Here is a 16773-nt window from a genome sequence, read left to right as displayed (position 1 = left end):
CTCAGGTGTATCTCACCTGTCACACCTGTCACACCTGTGTCACACCTGTCACACCTGTCATGTCACACCTGTGTCACACCTGTGTCACACCTGTCCAGGTGAGCTCACCTTCAATGCCAGCAGAAGCAGAAAGGTCTCCACGTTGTCCATACCTATCCCAGGTGTATCTCACCTGTGTCACACCTGTGTCTCACCTGTGTCTCACCTGTGTCACACCTGTACCTGTCTCACCTTTAGTGCCAGCAGCAGCAGAAATGTCTCCACGCTGTCTGTACCTGTCACACCTGTCTCACCTGTGTCACACCTGTGTCACACCTGTCATGTCACACCTGTGTCACACCTGTACCTGTCTCACCTTTAATGCCAGCAGCAGCAGGAAGGTCTCCACGCTGTCCATACCTATCCCAGGTGTATCTCACCTGTCACACCTGTGTCACCTGTGTCACACCTGTGTCACACCTGTCACACCTGTGTAACACCTGTCCAGGTGAGCTCACCTTTAATGCCAGCAGCAGCAGAAAAGTCTCCACGCTGTAGAAGCCGCGGTCGACGAAGTCGCCCATGAACAGGTAATTGGTCTCTGGGACATCCCGCCCACCTGCGCAGGTGAGACACGGACAGGTCAGGGACAGCTCAGGGACAGGGGAGGGGGGCAAAAAAACACAAAAAAATCGTGAAAAAAACCCCAAAAAAATCCCCAAAAAATCGCGAAAAAATCCCCAAAAAATCCCAAAAGAATCCCAAAACAATCCAAAAAAATCACCAAAAAAATCGCAAAAAAATCTCTGAAAATCACAAAAAAATCACAAAAAAATCACAAAAAAAATCCCCCAAAAAAATCCCCCAAAAAATCCCAAAAAACCTCAAAAAATCCCCCCAAAAAATCCCCCAAAAAATCGCAAAAAATCCCCAAAAATCCCCAAAAAAATCCCAAAAAATCCCCAAAACAATCCCCCAAGAAATCGCAAAAAAATCTCAAAAAATCCCCCAAAAAAATCCCAAAAAATCCCCAAAACAATCCCAAAAAATCCCCCAAAAAATCTCAAAAAAATCCCCCAAAAATCCCAAAAATTCCCAAAAAATCCCCAAAACAATCCCAAAAAATCCCCCCAAAAAATCCCCAAAAAATCTCAAAAAAATACCTAAAAATCCCAAAAAAAAATTGCAAAAAAAATCCCCAAAAATTCCCCAAAAAATCCCCAAAAAATCCCCCAAAAAATCCCCCAAAATCTCAAAAAAATCCCAAAAAATCACAAAAAAAATCGCAAGAAAATCGCAAAAAAATCACAAAAAATCACCAAAAAATTCCAAAAAAATCCCCAAAAAATTCCCAAAAATCCAAAGAAATTGCAAAAAAATCTCAAAAAATCCCAAAAAAATCCCAAAAAAATCCCAAAAATCCCCAAAAAAATCCCCCCCAAAAAAAAATCCCAAAATATCCCAAAAAATCTCCAAAAAATCTCAAAAAATCCAAAAAAAATCCCAAAAGACCCCAAAAAAATTCTAAAAAAATCCCCCAAAAATTCCCAAAAAAAACCCTAAAAAATCCCCCAAAAAATCCCCAAAAAATCTCAAAAAAATCCCCAAAAATCCCCAAAAATCCAAAAAAAATCTCAAAAAATCCCCCAAAAATCCCCCAAAAAATCCCCAAATATTCCCAAAAAATCCCCCAAAAATCCCCCCAAAAATCCCAAAAAAACTCCAAAAAATCCCCCAAAAAAACCCAGAAAATCCCCAAAAATCCCCAAAAAATCGCAAAGAAATCCCAAAAAATCCAAAAGAAATCCCCAAAAAAATCGCAAAAATTCGCAAAAAATCCCTAAAACTCCCCAAAATTCCCAAAAAAAAATCCCCAAAAAATCCCAAAAAAATCGCAAATATCCCCAAACAATCCAAAAAAATCACAAAACAATTGCAAAAAAATCGCAAAAAAATTGCAAAAAAATCCCCAAAAAAATCCCCCCAAAAATTCCCAAAAAAATCCAAAAAAATCCAAAAAAATCCCCCCCAAAAAATCGCAAAAAATCCCCCCAAAAATCTCAAAAAACCCCCAAAAATAAAAAAAATCACCACAAAAAATCCCAAAAAATCCCCAAAAAATCCCAAAAAATCCCCAAAAAATCTCAAAAAAAAATCCAAAAAAAATCCAAAAAAAAAAAAAATCCCCAAAAATCCCCAAAATCCCAAAAATACCCAAAAAAATCCCCAAGATTTGACCCCAAAATTCACAGAACTGACCCCAAAAATCAGCGAAATTCACCCAAAAATTCCCTCAATTGGTCACTCAATGGTCACTCTGTGGTCACTCATTGGTCACTCATTGGTCACTCTGTGGTCACTCATTGGTCACTCATTGGTCACTCATTGGTCACTCTGTGGTCACTCATTGGTCACTCTGTGGTCACTCTGTGATCACTCATTGGTCACTCTCTGGTCACTCATTGGTCACTCTGTGGTCACTCTGTGGTCACTCATTGGTCACTCATTGGTCACTCATTGGTCACTCATTGGTCACTCATTGGTCACTCTGTGGTCACTCATTGGTCACTCTGTGGTCACTCTGTGGTCACTCATTGGTCACTCATTGGTCACTCATTGGTCACTCATTGGTCACTCTGTGGTCACTCATTGGTCACTCATTGGTCACTCATTGGTCACTCATTGGTCACTCAGGGTCACTCTGTGGTCACTCAATGGTCACTCATTGGTCACTCTCTGGTCACTCTGTGGTCACTCTGTGGTCACTCTGTGGTCACTCATTGGTCACTCATTGGTCACTCATTGGTCACTCTGTGGTCACTCTGTGGTCACTCTGTGGTCACTCATTGGTCAGTCTGTGGTCACTCATTGGTCACTCATTGGTCACTCATGGTCACTCTGTGGTCACTCTGTGGTCACTCTGTGGTCACTCATTGGTCACTCATTGGTCACTCTGTGGTCACTCATTGGTCACTCATTGGTCACTCATTGGTCACTCATTGGTCACTCTGTGGTCACTCATTGGTCACTCATTGGTCACTCATTGGTCACTCTGTGGTCACTCTGTGGTCACTCTGTGGTCACTCATTGGTCACTCATTGGTCACTCATTGGTCACTCTGTGGTCACTCATTGGTCACTCTGTGGTCACTCATTGGTCACTCATTGGTCACTCTGTGGTCACTCATTGGTCACTCATTGGTCACTCTGTGGTCACTCATTGGTCACTCTGTGGTCACTCATTGGTCACTCATTGGTCGCTCATTGGTCACTCTGTGGTCACTCATTGGTCACTCATTGGTCACTCTGTGGTCACTCATTGGTCACTCATTGGTCACTCATTGGTCACTCATTGGTCACTCTGTGGTCACTCATTGGTCACTCATTGGTCACTCATTGGTCACTCATTGGTCACTCATTGGTCACTCATTGGTCACTCTGTGGTCACTCATTGGTCACTCATTGGTCACTCTCAGGGGTCACTCATTGGTCACTCAGGGGTCACTCATTGGTCACTCTCAGGGGTCACTCGGGGTCACTCAGGGGTCACTCGGGGTCACTGACCCGGAACAGCTCCTTGAGGTCGTAGAATTGCCCGTGGATGTCCCCGCACACCTGGAGGGGGACAGGGAGACCAAAATCACCCAAAATTCACCCAAAAATCACCCAAAATTCACCCAAAATAATTCACCCAAAATTCACCCCAAAATCACCCTAAATTTACCCAAAAATCACCCAAAATTCACCCAATATAGCCCCAAAATAATTCACCCAAAATTCACCCCAAAATCACCCAATATAGCCCAAAATTCACCCAAAATTCACCCAAAATCACCCAAAATCATCCCCAAAATAGCCCAAAATTCACCCAAAATAGCCCCAAAATAGCCCAAATTCACCCAAAATGCACCCAAAAATCACCCAAAATAATTCACCCAAAAATCACACAAAATCCCCCAAAATCATCCAAAAATCACCCAAAATTCACACCAAAATCACCCAAAAATCACCCAAAATTCACCCAAAATAGCCCCAAAACAGCCCCGAAATCACCCCAAAATTCACCCAAATTCACCCAGAATATCCCCAAAATTCACCCAGAATTGACCCAAAATAATTCACCCAAAATTCACCCAAAATATCCCCAAAATATCCAAAATCACCCAAAATATCCGAAATATCCCCAAAATATCCCCAAAATATCCAAAATTCACCCAAAAATCACCCAAAATAGCCCCAAAATAATACACCCAAAATTCACTCAATATAGCCCAAAATTCACCCAAAATAGCCCAAAATTCACCCAGAATATCCAAAATAGCCCAAAATTCACCCAAAATATCCAAAATCACGCAAAAGATCCAAATTTTCCCAAAATGTCCCAAAATCACCCAAAATTCACCCAGAATATCCCCAAAATCACCCAAAATTCAACCAAAATTCACCCCAAAATCACCCAAAATTCTGGAATTTTCCCAAATTTTCCCCAAAATTCCTCAAATTTTCCCCAAATTATTCCCAGAAAATTCCGATTTTTTTTTTTTTGGCAAAAATTCTCTGAATTTTTCCAAAATTTCCCCAAAATTCCACCCAAAAAATTCCGGAATTTTCCAAACTTTCCCCAAAATTTCCTCAAAATGCCTCAAAAAATTCCGAAATCTTCACAAATTTTCCCCAAATTTTCCCCAAAATTCCCCCAAATTATTCCCAGAAAATTCTGATTTTTTGGGGCAAAATTCCCCAAATTTGCCCCAAAATTCCCTCAAAAATGCTCAAAAATTCCCCCATATTTTCCCAAAATTTCCGCAAAATTCCCCCAAAACTCCCAGAATTTGTCCCAAAATTTGTCCCAAAATTTCCCCAAATTATTCCCAGAAAATTCCAATTTTTTTGGCAAAAATTCCCGAATTTGTGTCAAAATTTCCTCAAAATTCATCAAAAAATTCCCCCAAAATTTCCCCGAAATCCCCCCAAAAATTCTGGAAATTTTCCCAATTTTTCCCCAAATTATTCCCAGAAAATTCCGATTTTTTTTGGTCAAAAATTCCCCAAATTTGTCCCAAAATTTCCTCAAAACTGCCCCGAAATATTCAGAAAATTCTGATTTTTTTTTGGCAAAAATCCCCCAAATTTGTCCCAAAATTTCCTCAAAAAATTCCAGATTTTCCCAAAATTTCCCAAAATTTTCCCAAATTTTCCCCAAATTATTCCCACAAAATTCTGATTTTTTTTTGGCAAAAATTCCCAAAATTTGTCCCAAAATTTCCTCAAAACTCCTCAAAAAATTCTGGAATTTCCCCAAATTTTCCCCAAAATTCCCCAAAAAAATTCCAGAATTTTTCCAAAGTTTCCTCAAAATTCCCCCAGAATTTCCAGAATTTGTCCCAAAATTTCCCCAAAATTTCCTCAAAACTCTTTAAAAAATTTTGGAATTTTCCCAAATTTTCCCAGAATATTCAGGAAATTCCAATTTTTTTTTGGAAAAAATCCCTGAATTTCCCCCAAAATTTCCTCAAAAATGCTCAAAAAATTCCCCCAAAATTCCCAGAAAATTCCCCCAAAATTTTCCCCAAATTTCCCCCAAAAATTCCCAAAAAAATTCCAGAATTTGTCCCAAATTTCCCCCAATTATTCCCACAAAATTCTGAATTTTTAGGGCAAAAATTCCAGAATTTGTCCCAAAATTTCCTCAAAACGCCTCCAAAAATTCCAGAATTTTCTCAAATTTTCCTGCCCAAATTCCCCCAAAATTCCCAGAAAACTTCCCCAAATTTTTCCCAAAATTTCCTCAAAATTTCTCCCAAAATTCCCAGAAAATTCCCCCAAAATTTCCCCAAATTTTCCCCAAATTCTCCCCAGAAAATTCCGATTTTTTTGGGCAAAAATTCTCGAATTTGCCCCAAAATTTCCCCAAAATTTCCTCAAAAAATTCCGGATTTTTCTCAAATTTTCTCCAAATTTTCCCCAAATTTATCCCAAAATTCCCCCAAATTATTCCCCCAAAATTCTGAATTTTTTTTGGCCAAAAATTCCCCAAATTCTCCTGAAATTATTCCCACAAAATTCTGAATTTTTTGGGGCAAAAATTCTCGAATTTGCCCCAAAATTTCCCCAAAATTTCCTCAAGAAATTCCGGATTTGTGGCCAAATTTTCCCCAAATTTCTCCCAAAATTCCCCCAAATTATTCCCCCAAAATTCTGAATTTTTTTTGGTCAAAAATTCCCCAAATTCTCCTGAAATTATTCCCAGAAAATTCTGAATTTTTGGGGCAAAAATTCTCGAATTTGCCCCAAAATTTCCTCAAAAAATTACAGAATTTTGCCCAAATTTTCCCCAAAATTCCCCCAAATTATTCCCAAAATTCTCAGAAAATTCTGATTTTTTTTGGCAAAAATTCCCCAAATTATTCCCAAAATTCCCAGAAAATTCCCCCAAAATTCTTCCAATATTTCCTCAAAAAATTCCAGAATTTTGCCCAAATTTTCCCCAAAATTCCCCCAAATTATTCCCAAAATTCTCAGAAAATTCTGATTTTTTTTGGCAAAAATTCCCAAAATTTGTCCCAAAATTTGTCCCAAAATTTTCCCCAAATTTTCCCCCAAAATTCCCACAAAATTCCCACAAAATTCTGAATTTTTGGGGCAAAAATTCTCGAATTTGGCCCAAAATTCCCTCAAAAAATTCCGGATTTTTGCCCAAATTTTCCCCAAAATTCCCCAAATTTCCCAAATTTTCGGAATTTTTTCCCAAATTTTGGGGAATTTTCGGGAATTTTGGGGAATTTTCCCCGTTTTGGTGCTCACGGTGACGGGCGAGTCCACGCGCTGCACGTTGCTCTCCTCAACCAGGATCTCCCTGGGGACGATGAATTCATCATTAATTAGTCATTAATTAATCCTTAATTAATCATTAATTAATCATTAGTTAGTCATTAATTAAGCAAAACTTAATAAATAATTAAATAATAATGAAGTAATTAATAATTAATACTTAATAATAATTAATTAACTAATTCAGACATTAATTAATTCAGGCGTTAATTAATTCAGGCATTAATTAATTCAATCGTTAATTAATTCTGGTGTTAATTCATTCAGTTGTTAATTAATCCAGTCAGTAATTAATTCAGGCGTTAATTAATTCAGTCATTAATTAATTCAGTGGTTAATTAATTCAGGCATTAATAAATTCAGGCATTAATTAATCCAGTCGTTAATTAATTCAGGCATTAATTATTTCAGTCGTTAATTAATTCAAGCGTTAATTAATTCAAGCATTGATTAATTCAGTCGTTAATTAATTCTGGCATTAATTCATTCAGTCATTAATTATTTCAGACAGTAATTAATTCAGGCACTAATAATTCAGGCACTAATTAATTCAGGTGTTAATTAATTCAGGCGTTAATTAATCCAGTCAGTCGTTAATTAACTCAGTAATTAATTAATTCACTCGTTAATTCAGGCGTTAATTAATACAGGCATTAATTAATTCAGTAGTTGATTAATTCAATCATTAATTCATTCAGTTGTTAATTAATTCAGGCATTAATTAATCCAGCCATTAATTAATCTAGTCATTAATTAATTCAGTCGTTACTTAATTCAGGCATTAATTATTTCAGTCGTTAATTAATTCAGGCATTAATTAATTCAGCCGTTAATTAATTCAGTCGTTAATTAATTCAGTGGTTAATTAATTCAGGCCTTAATTAATTCAGTCAGTCATTAATTAATTCAGTCATTAATTAATTCAGGTGTTAATTAACACAGTCGTTAATTAATTCAGTCACTAATTAATTCAGGCGTTAATTAACACAGTCATTAATTAACACAGTCATTAATTAATTCAGTCGTTAATTCAGTCATTTATTACTTCAGTCGTTCATTAATTCAGTCGTTAATTAATTCAGTCGTGAATTAATTCAGGCATTAATTAATTCAGGCATTGATTAATTCAGTCATTAATTAATTCAGTCGTGAATTAATTCAGGCATTAATTAATTCAGGCATTAATTAACTCAGGCATTAATTAATCCAGTCGTTAATTAATTCAGGCATTAATTATTTCAGTCGTTAATTAATTCAGTCGTTAATTAATTCAAGCATTGATTAATTCAGTCGTTAATTAATTCTGGCATTAATTCATTCAGTCATTAATTATTTCAGACAGTAATTAATTCAGGCACTAATAATTCAGGCACTAATTAATTCAGGTGTTAATTAATTCAGGCGTTAATTAATCCAGTCAGTCGTTAATTAACTCAGTAATTAATTAATTCACTCGTTAATTCAGGCGTTAATTAATACAGGCATTAATTAATTCAGTAGTTGATTAATTCAATCATTAATTCATTCAGTTGTTAATTAATTCAGGCATTAATTAATCCAGCCATTAATTAATCTAGTCATTAATTAATTCAGTCGTTACTTAATTCAGGCATTAATTATTTCAGTCGTTAATTAATTCAGGCATTAATTAATTCAGCCGTTAATTAATTCAGTCGTTAATTAATTCAATCGTTAATTAATTCTGGCGTTAATTAATTCAGGTGTTAATTAAGCCAGTCATTAATTAATTCAGTCATTAATTATTTCAGGCAGTAATTAATTCAGGCACTAATTAATTCAGGCACTAATTAATTCAGGTGTTCATTATTTCAGGCGTTCATTAATCCAGCCGTTAATTAATCTAGTCTGAATTAACAGTAATTAATGGGCCCAATTAACCCCAATTAAATGAAATTAATGAAGTTAAATTAACACCAATTAACAGCAATTAATTCGCCAGAATTAATCACATTGAACAGGAATTAATGGCCATTAATTAGCCCTAATTAAGGGCAATTAACGGCTATTGATAGCAATTAATGGCAATGAATGAGCCGCAATTAATCCCAATTAGTGGTAAATTAACAGCAATTAATGAGCCGCAATTACCCCAAATATTAATTAATTAATGACAACTATGGATTAAGTAACGATTATTAATTAACAGCAATTAATGGCAGGGAATGAGCTGCAATTAACACCGACTCTTAATTAATTAATTAACGGCAACTATGGACTAATTAAGGATTATTAATTAAATTAATGGCAATTAATGAGCCCCAATTAACAGCAATTAATGGCAATTATGACAATTAATTCATCTCAATTAACAGCAATTAATCAGCCTCAATGAATTCCAATTATCAGCAATTAACAGAAATGAATAGCAATTAATTAGCTTTAATTAATGCCAATTAATGGCAATTAGCAGCAATTAATACCCAAATTCACAGCAATTAAATGCCAATTACCCTTAATTAACCCTAATGAATCTTAATTTACAGCAAGGAACCCCCACCTGAACCCCAATTAAGGGCAATTAACCCTCATTAATGGCAATTAACCCTCATTAACAGCAATTAACAGCAATCAACCCTCATTAACCACAATTAACGCTCATTAACCACACCTGATGCTCATTAACTGCAATTAATGGCAATTAACGCCAATTAACGGCAATTAATGGCATTTAATGAGCCTCAATTAACCCCAATTAATGGCTATTAATGAAGTGCAATTAGCAGCACTTAATTGACCATAATTAATTAACCATGATGAACCAGAATTAACAGCAATTAATGACCTCTAAATGAATAGGAATGAATATTAATTAGCGTTAATTAGTGTTAATTACTGAGTCTGGCGCACAGAGCTTTGCCCTGGCTCTCCTTAATGAGTGTAAATGATCATTAATGACCATTAATTACCCTTAATTAACGTTGAAATGCCTCAATATCCATTGAATGAATATGAATGAATATTAATTAGCATTAATTAGCATTAATTACCAGGTTTGCACACAGAGTTTCAACTTGGCTCTCATTAATGACCGTTAATTACCATTAATTAAGGTTAAAATCCATCAATAACCACCAATAACCAATACATGAAAATTCATGAATATTAATTAGCGTTAATTAGCATTAATTACCAGGTTTGCACACGGAGCTTTGACCTGGCTCTCCTTAATTGCCATTAATGACCATTAATTAATTACCATTAATAACCCTTAATTCCCAGTAATTACGGTTTAAATCCATCAATAACCAATACATGAATATTCATGAATATTAATTAGCGTTAATTAGCGTTAATTACCAGCCTTTGGAGCACAGCCCTTTGACCTTAATGAGCACTAATTACCATTAAGGACCATTAATTAGCGCTAATTACCATTAATTAAGCTTAACACTCCTCCATAACCACCAACAACCAATACATGAATATTCATGAATATTAATTAGCGTTAATTAGCGTTAATTTGACACCCAGATATTTCACTCTGATGCCCATTAATGCCCATTAATTACCATTAATTAAGCTTGAAATGCCTCCATAGCCACCAAAGGAGGCCTAATTAGCAGCAATGAATATTAATTAGCGTTAATTAGAATTAATTACCAGCCTTTGGAACGCAGATATTCCACTTTAATGAGCTCTAATAACCATTAATGACCATTAATTACCATTAATTAGGGTTAAAATCCATCAATACCCGCCAATAACCAATAGATGAATATTCATGCATATTAATTAGCGTTAATTAGCGTTAATTACCAGCCTTTGGAACGCAGATATTTCACTTTAATGACCTCTAATAACCATTAATGACCATTAATTACCATTAATTACGGTTAAAACCCCTCAATTCCCGCCAATAACCAATACGTGAATATTCATGAATATTAATTAGCGTTAATTAGCGTTAATTACCGCACTTTGGACCACAGATATTTCACTTTAATGACCTCTAATAACCATTAATGAGCATTAATTACCATTAATTAAGCTTAAAACCCCTCAATTCCCACCAATAACCAATACATGAATATTCACTGAATATTCATGAATATTAATTAGCGTTAATTAGCGTTAATTACCAGCCTTTGGAACACAGATATTTCACTGTAATGACCTCTAATAAACATTAATGAGCATTAATTACCATTAATTAGGGTTAAAACCCCTCAATAACCACCAATAACCAATAGATGAATATTCATGAATATTAATTAGCGTTAATTAGCATTAATTACCAGCCTTTGGAACACAGATATTCCACTTTAATGACCTCTAATAACCATTAATGACCATTAATTACCATTAATTAGGGTTAAAACCCCTCAATACCCGCCAATAACCAATAGATGAATATTCATGCATATTAATTAGCGTTAATTAGCGTTAATTACCGGGCTTTGGCGCACAGGGCCTTGACCTCGCTCTCCTTAATGAGCTCGCAGCGCCTCAGTTGCTCAATTTGCCGGTCCAGGTCGCTCAGCTCCCCCATGGCCAATTAACACCTGCTTAATTAATTAATTAACATCGTTAATTAACTCCTGATTGGACTTTTGGAGGGGTTGGAGGGGGAATTAATTAAAAAAATTGATTAAAATCGTTCATTAATAAAGGGGAAAGGGGGTTGGAAAGGGTTGAAAGGGGGGATTTGGGGGTAATTAATTAATTAATTAATTAAAGCCTGGGTTAATTAATGAATGAATGGCAGCGGTGATGAATGCGGCCACTGCTGGCAGCAAAATGGGCACAAAATGGACCCAAAATGGACCAAAAATGGCCCAAATTGACCCAAAATGGCCCCAAAATTGGACCCAAAATGGACCCAAAATGGACCCAAAAATGGACCCAAAATGGACCCAAATCCACCCAAAAATGGCCCCAAAATGGACCCAAAATTGGACCCAAATCCACCCAAAAATGGACCCAAAATGGACCCAAAATGGACCAAAAATGGACCAAAAATGGACCCAAAATTGGACCCAAAATGGACCAAAATGGACCCAAAATGGCCCCAAAAATGGACCAAAAATGGCCCCAAAATGGCCCAAAAATTGACCCAAAATGGCCCAAAAATGGACCCAAAATGGGCCCAAAATGAACCCAAAATGGCCCAAAAATGGACCCTAAATGGCCCAAAAATGGACCCAAAATTGGACCCAAAAATGGACCCAAAATGGCCCCAAATCCACCCAAAAATGGCCCAAAATGGCCCAAAAATGGACCCAAAATGGCCCAAAATGGACCAAAAATTGACCCAAAATTGGACCCAAAATGGACCAAAAATGGACCCAAAAATGGCCCAAAAATGGACCCAAAATGGCCCCAAAATGGACCAAAAATGGCCCAAAATGGACCCAAAATGGCCCAAAAATGGACCCAAAATTGGACCCAAAAATGGACCCAAAATGGCCCCAAATCCACCCAAAAATGGCCCAAAATGGCCCAAAAATGGACCCAAAATGGCCCAAAATGGACCAAAAATTGACCCAAAAATGGACCCAAAATGGACCAAAAATGGACCCAAAAATGGCCCAAAAATGGACCCAAAATGGCCTCAAAATGGACCAAAAATGGCCCAAAATGGACCAAAAATGGACCAAAAATGGGCCCAAAATGGCCCAAAATGGACCCAAAAATTGACCCAAAATGGCCCCAAAATTGGACCCAAAATGGCCCAAAAATTGACCCAAAATGGCCCCAAAATGGACCCAAAATGGACCCAAAATGGACCCAAAAGAGCCCAAAAATGGCACAAAATGGCCCAAAAATGGACCCAAAATGGACCCAAAAATGGCCCCAAAATGGACCAAAATGGACCAAAAATGGACCCAAAATGGCCCAAAATGGCCCAAAAATGGACCCAAAATGGCCCAAAAATGGACCCAAAATGGACCCAAAAATGGACCCAAAATGGACCAAAATGGCCCAAAAATGGACCCAAAATGGACCAAAAATGGACCAAAAATGGACCCAAAAATGGACCCAAAATGGACCAAAAATGGACCCAAAATTGGACCCAAAATGGACCCAAAATGGCCCAAAAATGGACCCAAAATGGCCCAAAAATGGACCCAAAATTGGACCCAAAATGGACCAAAAATTGACCCAAAATGGACCAAAAATGGCCCCAAAATGGACCAAAAATGGCCCAAAATGGACCAAAAATGGACCCAAAATTGGACCCAAAATGGACCAAAATGGCCCCAAAATGGATCCAAAATTGGACCCAAATCCACCCAAAAATGGACCCAAATTGGCCCCAAAATGGCCCAAAAATGGCCCAAAAATGGACCAAAAATGGACCCAAAAATAGCCCCAAAATGGCCCAAATCTGCCCAAAAGTGGCCCCAAAATGGCCCCAAAAATTCCCCATAAATGGCCCCAAAATTGCGGCAAATCCACCCAAAAATGGCCCCAAAATGGCCCCAAAATTTGCCCCAAATTCCCCCCAAAATGGCCCCAAAATTCCCTCAAAATTCCTCTAAAAATGGCCCCAAAATTCACCCCAAATCCACCCAAAAATGGCCCCAAAATGGCCCAAAAATGGCCCCAAAAATGGCCCCAAAATGGACCCAAATCTGCCCAAAAATTTGCCCCAAAAATTCCCCAGAAATGGCCCCAAAATTGCCGCAAATCCACCCAAAAAAGGCCCCAAAATTCCCTCAAAATTCCTCTAAAAATGGCCCCAAAATTCACCCCAAATCCACCCAAAAATGGCCCCAAAATGGCCCAAAAATGGCCCCAAAAATGGCCCCAAAATGGACCCAAATCTGCCCAAAAATTTGCCCCAAAAATTCCCCAGAAATGGCCCCAAAATTGCCGCAAATCCACCCAAAAAAGGCCCCAAAATTCCCGCAAAATTCCTCTAAAAATGGCCCCAAATCCACCAAAAAATGGACCCAAAATTTGACCCAAAATGACCCCAAAAATTCCCCTAAAATGGCCCCAAATCCACCCAAAAATGGCCCCAAAATTGGACACAAAATTGGACCCAAAATGGCCCAAAAATGGACCCAAATCCACCCAAAAATGGCCCAAAAATGGCCCCAAAAATTCCCCAGAAATGGCCCCAAATCCACCTAAAAATGGCCCCAAAATGGCCCCAAATTCACCCAAAAATGGACCCAAAATTGGACCCAAATCCACCCAAAAATGCCCCAAAATTTGCCCCAAATTCCTCTAAAATGGCCCCAAATCCGCCCTAAAATGGCCCAAAAATGGCCCCAAAAATGGCCCCAAATGGCCCAAAATTCCTTCAAAAATGGCCCCAAATCCACCCAAAAATGGCCCCAAAATGGCCCCAAAATGGCCCAAAATTGGACCCAAATCCACCCAAAATGGCCCCAAAATTTGCCCCAAATTCCTCTAAAATGGCCCCAAATCCGCCCTAAAATGGCCCAAAAATGGCCCCAAAAATGGACCCAAAAATTCCTCTAAAAATGGCCCCAAATCCACCCAAAATTGGCCCCAAAAATGGCCTCAAAAACAGCCCCAAATTCACCCCAAATCCGCCCAAAAATGACCCCAAAATGGCCCCAAAATTTGCCCCAAATTCCTCCAAAAATGGCCCCAAAAGTCCCTGAAATTCTCCCAAAAATGGCCCCAAAAATGCCCCAAATCCACCCAAAAATGGCCCCAAAATGCCCCAAAAATTCCCAGAAATTGACCCAAAATTTGCCCCAAATTTCCCCGAAAATGGCCCGAAAATGGTCCCAAAATTGCCCCAAATCCACCCAAAAATGGCCCCAAAAATGCCCCAAAATTTCCCTGGAAATGGCCCCAAAATTCCTCCAAAAATACCCAGAAATTCCCCCAAGTAGCCCCAAAATCTCCCCAAAAATGGTCCCAAAATGCCCCAAAAATATCCAGAAATAGCCCCAAAATGGCCCCAAATCCACCCAAAAATGGCCCCAAAATGCCCCAAAATTTGCCCCAAATTCCCCCCAAAATGGCCCCAAAATTCCCTCAAAATTCCTCTAAAAATGGCCCCAACATTCACCCCAAATCCACCCAAAAATGGCCCCAAAATGGCCCCAAAAATGGCAGAAAAATGGCCCCAAAATGGACCCAAATTGGCCCCAAATCCACCCAAAAATGGCCCCTAAATGGCCCAAAAATGGCCCCAAATCCGCCCAAAAATGGCCCCAAAAACGGCCCCAAAATTGGACCCAAAATGGACCCAAAATTGGACCCAAAATGGACCAAAAATGGACCCAAAATTGGACCCAAAATGGACCAAAAATTGACCCAAAATGGACCAAAAATGGCCCCAAAATGGACCAAAAATGGCCCAAAATGGACCAAAAATGGTCCCAAAATTGGACCCAAAATGGCCCAAAAATGGACCCAAAATTGGACCCAAAATGGACCCAAAATTGGACCCAAAATTGGACCCAAAATGGCCCCAAATCCACCCAAAATTGGACCCAAAATGGACCAAAAATGGCCCAAAAATTGACCCAAAATGGACCAAAATGGACCAAAAATTGACCCAAAATGGCCCCAAAATTGGACCCAAAATGGACCCAAAATGGCCCCAAATCCACCCAAAAATGGACCCAAAATGGCCCAAAAATGGACCCAGAATTGGACCCAAAATGGACCAAAAATGGCCCCAAAATGGCCACAAAATTTGCTCCAAAATGGCCCCAAATCCACCCAAAAATGGCCCCAAAAATTCCCCAGCAATGGCCCCAAATCCACCCAAAAATGCCCCAAAATTTGCCCCAAATTCCTCTAAAATGGCCCCAAATCCGCCCTAAAATGGCCCAAAAATGGCCCCAAAAATGGCCCCAAAATTGCCCCAAAATTGGCTCCAAAATGGCCCCAAAAATGGCCCCAAATTCACCCAAAAATGGCCCCAAAATTCTCCAAAATTCCTCTAAAAATGGTCCCAAAAATGGCCCCAAATCCACCCAAAAATGGCCCCAAAAATGGACCCAAAATGGCCCAAAAAATGGACCCAAAATGGCCCCAAAATTGGACCCAAAATGGCCCCAAAAATGGCCCCAAATGGCTCCAAAATTCCCTCAAAATTCCCCCAAAAATTGCCTCAAAATGGCCCCAAATCCACCCAAAAGTGGCCACAGAATGCCCCAAAAATTCCCCAAAAGTGACCCCAAAATTCAACCAAAATGGCCTCAAAATTCCTCCAAAAATGCCACCAAAAATGGCCCCAAAAATCCCAAAAATGGCCCCAAAAGTCCCTGAAATTCTCCCAAAAATGGCTCCAAAATTTGCCCCAAATCCACCCAGAAGTGGCCCCAAAATCCACCCAAAAATGGCCCCAAATTCTCCCAAAATTTCCCAAAAATGGCCCAAAAATGGCCCTAAATGGCCCCAAAATTCGCTCAAAATTCTTCTAAATATGGACCCAAAATGCCCCAAAAATTCCCCCAAAATGGCCCCAAAATGGCCCAAAAATTCCCCCAAAATTGCCCAAAAATTCCCCTAAAATGGTCCCAAAATGCCCAAAAAATTCCCCCAAATTTCCAAAATTATCCCAATATGGCCCCAAAAATTGCCCAAAATGGCCCCAAAATTCCTCTAAAAATGGCCCCAAATCCCCCCAAAATTGGGCCCAAAATTTACCCCAAAACCTCCAAAAATGGCCCCAAAACCTCCAAAAATGGCCCCAAAAATTGCCCTAAAATGGCCCCAAATTCCCCCAAATTCACCCCAAAATCTGCCCAAAAATCTCTAAAATGGCCCCAAAATTGCCCAAAACTTGCCCCGAAATCTCCCCCAAATGCCCCAAGATTTGCCCCAAATCCCCCCAAAAATGGCCCCAAAATTGCCCCAAATCCACCCCAAAATTTGCCCAAAATCCACCCAGAAATGGCCCCAAAATTCCCTCAAAATTCCTCTAAAAATGGCCCCAAAACCTCCAAAAATGCCCCAAAATCGCCCCAAAATGCCCCAAATCCTCCCAAACCCCCCAGAGTGC

General features: G+C 38.7%; 1 protein-coding gene across 2 annotated transcripts in view; it reads right to left on the bottom strand.

Annotated features, from left to right (window-relative positions):
- PPP4C (protein phosphatase 4 catalytic subunit) overlaps nt 1-16773 on the bottom strand; it is a 37940-nt gene that overhangs the window by 20838 nt on the left and 329 nt on the right. The window contains exons 2-5 of one of the 2 annotated variants that reach the window (XM_077172776.1): nt 11222-11332; nt 6783-6834; nt 3539-3593; nt 498-598 (exon numbers count right to left, since the gene is read on the bottom strand). In XM_077172776.1, coding sequence (XP_077028891.1) covers nt 498-598; nt 3539-3593; nt 6783-6834; nt 11222-11319 — 306 coding nt within the window. In that variant the 5' untranslated portion in view covers nt 11320-11332. Of the gene's footprint in view, nt 1-497; nt 599-3538; nt 3594-6782; nt 6835-11221; nt 11333-16773 lie in introns of those variants that run through there. The other variant, XM_077172775.1, reaches the window with a different exon arrangement.

The sequence above is a fragment of the Agelaius phoeniceus genome (genome assembly GCF_051311805.1).
Source record: "Agelaius phoeniceus isolate bAgePho1 chromosome W unlocalized genomic scaffold, bAgePho1.hap1 SUPER_W_unloc_1, whole genome shotgun sequence".
Taxonomy (NCBI): domain Eukaryota; kingdom Metazoa; phylum Chordata; class Aves; order Passeriformes; family Icteridae; genus Agelaius; species Agelaius phoeniceus.
This window is presented reverse-complemented; position numbering and strand designations above follow the sequence as displayed.